Here is an 8447-nt window from a genome sequence, read left to right as displayed (position 1 = left end):
GTCCTATTAAACAGGGTGTAGATGTGAACAGTGTGCGACTACCATGGAACTCAAGAAAAACGTGAGAACTTGCTTTCATAGAAAATTTAACCTTGGCTTTTACTTTACTGTACTTTTTTAATGCAAAATGTAGTTTACAAACACAACACAGTATCCCAACACTGTACCTTTATGCAAATGACTTCATCTATCTTTCTTCTACATGCTGCGGCCCAATGCAAGTCAAAGCTGGTTCAGCTTCAGGTTACTCCTCGTCTCTGGACTGAAAGCTGCAGACATTCAGCTTTAAATTACAAGACGATTTGGCTGAAGCCCTCAAAGCAAAAAAAATGTATGCACCTCCAGAGCTCTGACCTTGCCCACATTCTTGGTTGTGATTCTCTGAGCCACATTGGTAGATTGGGCAGGCCATGTAATTTGTATGAAACCATCCCAGCCAGGGGTAAGGCTTTAGAAACTGTTATCTGCAAAAGCAATCTGTCAGAAGACATTATCATTTTCTCCCGGCACATTTGTTTCAACAGCCCAATTAGCTAAGTGACCCTGTTAAAGATCTATTCGTGGAACGAATAGGTGAAGTCATTTCCTGAGCTAAAAGATACAGATAATAAATGTTAATAATAGCAGCAGACAAAAACATTCTTCTTTGTTGCTTTTTTTTTTTTTTCCAGATTCAACAGTATTAGTAAAATAAGTTTAGAAAATTACAGCAATTTAAAAAAAAAAAAGAAAGATTACTGCCTGAAAAAGACTTGGATAAAGAACATCTAAGACCTGATTGCTATTATCTTCAATATATATTCAATTATTTTCTGCAAGTTACATTCGGCCACTGTCAGACAACTTACTGATGTATAGGAAAAGTGTCAACTGCAATGGTTTACATACATCTTACATCACACATGTCACTTTCTTGAAACTCCCAACAGAATGAAGTCTTTACAAACACAAAGTTAAATTTCTAAACACTCTTCCAGTAAGATCTGTAAAGGTGGAAGGGGGGAAAAAAGGACTTGCTTTCAAAGTACTCCTGGTTGACCTCATTAATGCACTCTTCCCAGGGTCTGTCAGCTCCCCAGAAAGGCTGGGGTTGGGATGGTCACTTCTTTCCAGAATAAAGAAGATCTGAAAATAACGTAACTGCTGTGACATGAGTTTTCCAAATGTGGCCTCAGCCTGAAACAAAGAACTGAAGAACCCTCAAGACTAGCACACCACTACCGCACCAGGATTTCTTCCATCATTCCACAACAATAGGGAATTTTTTTTTAAATTTTACTGAAATTAAAGCTGAGTAAAACTTACTACTAGGAACAAATATTTAGAGCCAGAGATATCAGTTCCTCCTGGAAAAAGAATAATTTACCTTCTCTCACTGCAATTTTTATTAGGGTAACTTATGATTTAAAATAGTTTAAAAATTCACCTTAAAAATAAAAACAAACGAGAGGATTCATTAAACTGACAAAAACTAATAAAAATATGCTCAAATTTACCAACAGAATCATGGGCACTTCATACAATACTTAGACTCTACCAGTTTTAAGTAAAATAAATAAGGAAAAAAATTATAATTACAAAGCCAGTCTTTCCCCTTGGGGAAACAAAAAGCCACTTTTGACCAATTGTTCCCTAGATATACATATACTGTATATGATTATAAGCTTCTTCAGAGAAGCAAACGTATTTGCCTTCCTGACACTGGATTCTAGTATCTGTTAAGTCTCTTTACATCAGGAAGGCGACTGCAAGTGTTGGGCCCAAAAAGCATTTCTGGTTTACGCTCGAAAAGACTACCCAGTGTTCTCTCTCTACGTGTCCAACCCCGGCGCGCATGTGTGCGGCGTGTTCAGCATCACCTCCTGCCACCGTCAGTATAACCTCGCACAGACTCCCGTTCTCTCTGCTGCACCCCCAAGGAGCTCAATCACTACTGGTGCAATGAAGGAAGAGAAAATGCATGTCGGTTACTGGAAGGCTGTTTTACAAGAGGAGCTGGTATCTCTGATTTCACTGCCTTGTGCGGAACTGCACAGACAGCATGATACCTGAGCGAATCAATCAACTACCAGGATAGGAAGAGCGTGTTAACCCACAGTCTTTGCTTTATTGTGTGCAAAGTGTGCTGCTGCCCCCCTGAGCTTCCTGCAGTTCTCTTTTCTTGGAAAAATCGGTGCTTGATCCTTTCCCAAATAACCAGAGAAGATATGAGGCAGAAAGTCTCTCTTCATCGCGGTTCCCTCAGTCCCGGGACTGATAGAAAAGGATGTAGCCAGACTCAGAGTTCTTCGAGATATCTGATGTTAACCCGTAGAATTCTTCAATAGCTTGTGCATCTATTTTCTGCGAGGGTAAAAAACAAACGTCAGTACAAAAATGAGCTCTTTGGACCGCTGGAATCCAGTAAAAGCGTCAACCTTTCTTAGGATAATGTCTTTCCTTTTCTCATTTGTAAAACAGCTCTGCACAATCAGAGTGGCTTGGATGATGCCCAGTATTGGTGAGAACGTGGAACAAACGGAACTCTCATTCACAGCTGGGAGTGCAAAACGGCACCAGACACAGACAAAATGCTTTTATCATCTTCTAAGCCTGAACATACCCTGTGACCCAGTAATTCTATTCCTAGGTACAGGCCAAACCATAAGAAACAACTAATTGAAAAAACAAACAAACAAAAAAAAGAAACAACTAACTGTCAACCATTTGGGATCTATGAACATGGCAATTTCATAGGGTCCAATCTAATATATACTCAAGAAAAAAATGAATGCATATGACCAGTGAAAGACTTGTACGAGGGTAACAAAGGCACTTTTATTTTAATAGTCATTAATGGACAAAAAGCCAAGTTTCTAAGATGGTATATTTGTACGATGGAAAATTAGATAGCAATATAAAAAAAAAGAACTACTACTGCAGGTAACAAGAATGAACTGCATAAATACTAATGAATGAAAAAAGACACCAAGAAGTCATACTGGATGAGTCCACTTGTATTCAAACATAGACAAAATTAACCCCAGTAAGATAATAAAATTAGAAATAGTGGGTTCCAGGGGATGGGGGATGAGGGAGGAAAGCTGTAGGTACTGAATGGGAAAAGGAATAAGAGAGCTTGTTGGGGTGTTGAAATACACCATTTCTTGATCTAGATGGCAGTTATGTGTGTGCACTCATGTGTGTGTGTTCACATGTAACAATTTAAGCTGTTGCTTAAAATCTGCATACTTAACTGTGTCTTATAGCTCAATAAATTATTTTTTTAATAGTGTAAGTTCTTTTTCTTTTCTTGACTAGCTCTGTGGTTGAAAGGTCTCACTTGTTTTATTCTAAACATTTTCAAGGCTAGCTGACTGTTCCAGCAGCACTGGAACTGGATATTAGGGAGTGAGAAGTAGGAATTCGATTACAACCTGAAGACCTGTCATATACAATGAGAAGCTGGAAGGAAAAAGTCACGAGCAAGAAACACACATAACTTTGAAGGAAAACAAGAAATCAGGAAACTACTTACTTCTACAATGTCGTCATCAAACAACAACCAAAAATCATGACTCTTAACTATTGCAATATAATGGCCTCGATTGGGACCACTAAAACAAAGAGAAATAAAAGTTAACTTTATACAAAGTTTATTAGTATTACTCTTCTATGTCCTAAATTCCATGTTCTGTAAAGGAGAAAAACTGAAACAGATAAAAATGTTCCTTACCTATTCTTTCCCCCCAAGAGATCAAGCTACACTGATCCGAAATGTCATTTGGTTTTAAAGTAATTTGTACTCTACTTTGAGAGATATAACCAGTATTCTATTTATATAAAGCTATACTATTAAAATTCTTTGTTGCTTTTTAAAATTATTATTTTTGAAGTAATGTTCATATTTGATTCTTAAGAGACTTAAGTAAAACTTTCTAGCATTTTTGTGGGGCAGGAGAGGCCAGAACACACTGAATTATAACTATCGAACTATGTACGTAGAGTTATTTCTGAGTCTTAACCCTTGGCAATAGCTTTTCTTGAGGAAAAATTCCACATGATGCTTGAAAAAGATACTGAAACCTTGGATCTGCAATCAAGCTCCAACTTCATAAACTTCTCTAAACAAGTAACTTATTTTTAGTATTATTAGTGCTAGTTTTAAGTACTTAATTCTTAGCAACATGTAATTATTATAATTGCCTCTGTATTTCATTTTGTTGTTGTTGTTGTTGTGTATTTCATTTTAAATAAATCTTGGATGCAGAAGTCTTAGGAAAATGTAAAAATAAAGGTGGGGTTTGATTTTTTTTTTTTTGGCCATGCTACGTGCCTTGTGGGATCCTCGTTCCCCAACCAGAGACTGAACTCATGACCCCTGCAGTGGAAGCTGGAGTCCCAAACACCAGACCACCAGCAAATTCCCTAAAGGAAATTCTTTTTAAAGAACATATCAAAGACTTTTTTTAGCTGCTCCCAGTTACTTAAGTATGACTCACTAGAAAAGTTTGTATAATTTTTAATTAAATTACAATTCTACCACAATTATAGTATTACAGGCCTTGAAAAAATTTTCAACACAAATTATCCTTTATGGTTCTGAATACGATTTTAAAAGCAGCAACCTCAGATCTGAGAATAAGCTGCCTCCCAGTTTCTTTAGATCTTTGATCCCGTAGTTAAAATTAGTATCTCTGTTGACAGAAAGATACGACGAGAGCACTTTTTCCCTGCAGAAGAAAACATCTTAAACTTAAAAAAAAATTTTAATGCTAACATAAACCTCCAGTCTGATCATTACAGTAGGGTTATGTAAGTTATCTGATACTGCTTTCCTCTGTTCAGATGTCATTACTTACTTTAGAAACAGAATGCTTCAAAAATGGAAAAGCAAGATTACTGCTGAGGATAAATGACAGGAAATGGGCCAACACAGACCGTGGAGGTTAAAGACTGTGACAGATGTGGACCCGCCTCCCAGCTATCTCGACATATTCTGAGCAGAAAGGTGGGACAGAGGGACAGCTAACGAGAAGCTGGGATACGATACGCTGTTAGCACAAGTTTCCAAACACCAGGGGAAATGGAGGAGTGTCTTGTTTTAAAATTATTACAAGAAGGGAATTTCTTGGTGGTCCAGTGGTTAGGACTCCCACTTTCACTGGCGAGGCCCTGGTCAGTCCCTGGTGAGGGAACTAAGATCCCACAAGCGGTACAGTACAGCCAAAGTGTGTGTGTATGTGTGTGTGTGTGTGTGTGTGTGTGTGTATATATAATAAAATTAATACAGGAAATTGTAAACAGTCAACGAAGACTTATGTTCCAAACATAAATGTTGATTATGAAATGCTCTTGTGGTCTGAGAACCTTGTTGAGCTATTTTATAAATTAAGGTCTATAGATGAGACAGTACACTAAATTAGCTAATAAGAAACACACACACAGACTTGTAAAATCGGAAAACTTATCTTTGAAGGTTATTTCCAAAGCCTTCTTAAAGTGTTTTTCATAATTATTAACATGATGAACATATCCAACTAGTCTCAGATTTATTTATTTTGTAAAAATAATTTATTTTATAAAATCTCTTTAAGCAGCATCTTTTTTTTTTTAACCAACAACCAAGAAAAACCAAAAAGAAAACTAACAGGACTTAAAAGTTCTCAGAGTAATATTTAGATGGTGGTGCTGGTGGTTTAGTCGCTAAGTTGTGTCCAACTCTTGTGACCCCATGGACTGTAGCCTGCCAGGCTCCTCTGTCCATGGGATTCTCCAGGCAAGAATACTGGAGTGGGTTGCCATTCCCTTCCCCAGGGGATCTTCCCGACCCAGGAATTGAACCTGGGTCTGCTGCACTGCAAGCATATTCTTTACCAACTGAGCTACGAGGGAAGCCCCTATTTAGATAATAAGAAAAAATATCAGATCCAAGCAATAACACACTATTTTAACATATAAAAGTTTTAAGGAGGAGATGGTAAAATGGATCTGAAATACTCATTCTGAAATAAACTCATCTCGGTCCTAGAGCACCGGGGGTACAGAATCTCTGGCAGGCCCGCCTCTGAGAGGCTCTGGGATGTCCTGTGAGCACTGCCCACCCCCAGCCTCCTGCCGGCACGGCCCACGCCCATTACCTTCCACAGTGAACCACGACGGCCACGAGGTCATACATTCTGTCAGGATTGGTCGCATCGCCTGAAGTGTTAAACAGACGAAGTTCTAAAGGAAAAACCACCCGGTAAGAAAGTTTTGTGTATCGATGAAGTTGATCCATATACTTAAATCTTTTCAGATGCAGAGCTAGAATCATGGGCAGCTTTTTCACTTTCATCCTGTCAGAATAAACATGAAGACAGAATTTCATAACAGACATTCACCATGACCTTAAAAGAACTATCAAACTGCAGGATTCAACTAACTGTTGACGGTCAGTTTTATTAGCCCAGCACTGCCCACTTCCACATATTTCTACCTGTGCCTTTTTTAAGTTTTTTATTTTATGTTGGGGGGGGTGGTGGTGGTGGTTTAGTCACTAAGTCGTGTCCAACTCTCGCGATCCCATGGACTGTAGCCTGCCAGGCTCCTCTGTCCGTGGGATTCTCCAGGCAAGAATACTGGAATGGGTTGCCATTTGTATTGGGGTAGAGCTGATTAATAATGCTGTGATGGTCTGAGGTGAACAGCGATCTACTGTGATTCTTACATCAGCAGAGCAACATTCTGACGGTCTTAAGACGGCCCCCTGCCCCCCATCATCTCCAAACCACATAATGCGACGTGGAACTCCGTGTGGCTCCCAAATAGAGGACTAGCCCTTTATTTTAAGAACTCTGTACTCCTGAAACAGAGGTCCCTTATGACAAGGCAGACTGCAGGGGATGCCTGTGTCTGGTAGAGGAAAAACCGGCTCCTAAGAGCTGCTGTGAGCAGAGACTGAAATCCATTTGTTCTACTCATCTACGTAAGTCAGGAACAGACTGGGAACAGGAGGGAGAGAGAGAGAGACAGAAGAGCAATGAAGACCAGCCACTCAGGGTGTTTCACAGAGATGGGATACAGCTCCTTACTAACAGCTCTGACTGCATGGATCCTGGAAAGGCAATAAAATAACCTGGAAACACAGGAATGAGGTATCTACCTGTGAAGTCCAGGCCTCCTCATCCTCAACAATCCTGAAGACCCCCTCCACGCCATCTCTGCTCTCCCACGTCACTGCACGGCAGCCTCTTCTTACAAAATTCGCCGCCAATGCTTTCCCTTCCGACAGAAACAGCCGTTCTCCTTGGTCCTCCACCAGCACTTCATAGACTCACTCTGTCTCAGTACAGTTTGCTACACTACAAAATACGGAGATGGCTGTGGTCTCACTCTGGGCAGACAGAAACCACCTCTTTCATCGTATTTCTCCACCACCCAGTAATATGCCTGGCACACAGCAGGTACTTGACAAACAGCGCAGGACTGAATTCTGTATGTGTTCAGTGAAGCAAAACACTTTTCATAATTAAAAAAAAAATTTACTAAGCCACTGCCTCCAATAAAGTGAAAAAAAAAAAAAGTTTATAACCTTATGTGAAACCTGCATTCTACAGATCTTAAGTGTGGAGGAGCAGCTGATGATCCCAGAAATATTTACTAACCTGGTCAGTGGAAAACATTAGTGAAAATAAATGTAAAAACCTAATCTTTCCTGGAAAACCAGTCAGCCACAGGAATCAACAGTCTTTATGCCCTCTCCCCCAATAATTCCATTTCTAGAAATTAAATATATAACTTCAAATACAATATCCCTGAGCCGTCACTGAAACTGAGAAACAGGGATATTTACAATCTCAAAATACCTCCATATAAAATGCATATGAGTTACAACTAAGGAAAAAGCACAGCTTAACAGCGTAACGCTGGGAGACAGCACCTCAGTCAAGTGACCAGAGAGAACGGCAGCAGTCACGGGACATACAGAGCAGGCCCCAGACCATCCTGGGAAAGGCTGGCTGTGGGGCTGACCCTCAGCTGGCATCTGGGACCTTGATCTGGGGGTGCTCCCGCTGTTTCCTAGCTGGTAAGCGGGTCTCGGTGTGCCTGAACTTGTTGTGCAGATCAAATGGTTTATGTTGAACACTTGCTTCCCTTCCAGGAGCCTGGAGTTTTGGTACACGCCTGATGGCTTGGTGGGTGAAGAATCCGCCTGTGATGCATTAGACATAAGAGACTCAGGTTTGATCCCTGGGTCAGGAAGATCCCTTGAGGAGGAAATGGCAACCCACTCCGGTATTCTTGCCTGGAGAACCCCATAGACAGAGGAGCCTGGCGGACTGTGGTCCATGGGGCCACAGAGTCGGACACTGAGTGACTGAGCGTGTACGCACACACACAGGCAGGGAATGCTAGGTGACCTGCCCCCAGTAAATCTCGGGCACCACACTGAGTCTGTGATGAGCTTCTCTGGGAGACAATGCTGT

General features: G+C 40.5%; 1 protein-coding gene across 1 annotated transcript in view; it reads right to left on the bottom strand.

Annotated features, from left to right (window-relative positions):
* Positions 1 to 668: 668 nt before the first annotated feature.
* The window catches only part of USP12 (ubiquitin specific peptidase 12), a 56575-nt gene continuing 48796 nt past the window's right edge, over positions 669 to 8447 (bottom strand). Inside the window, exons 7-9 of the mRNA XM_043477873.1 lie at positions 6120 to 6317; positions 3518 to 3596; positions 669 to 2343 (exon numbers count right to left, since the gene is read on the bottom strand). Of these exons, the coding sequence (XP_043333808.1) occupies positions 2242 to 2343; positions 3518 to 3596; positions 6120 to 6317 (379 nt within the window). The 3' untranslated portion in view covers positions 669 to 2241. The remainder of the gene's footprint in view (positions 2344 to 3517; positions 3597 to 6119; positions 6318 to 8447) is intronic.

Source organism: Cervus canadensis, chromosome 9 (genome assembly GCF_019320065.1).
Source record: "Cervus canadensis isolate Bull #8, Minnesota chromosome 9, ASM1932006v1, whole genome shotgun sequence".
Lineage (NCBI taxonomy): Eukaryota > Metazoa > Chordata > Mammalia > Artiodactyla > Cervidae > Cervus > Cervus canadensis.
Note: the sequence above shows the minus strand (reverse complement) of the source record. Positions and strands in the feature narration are given on the sequence as shown.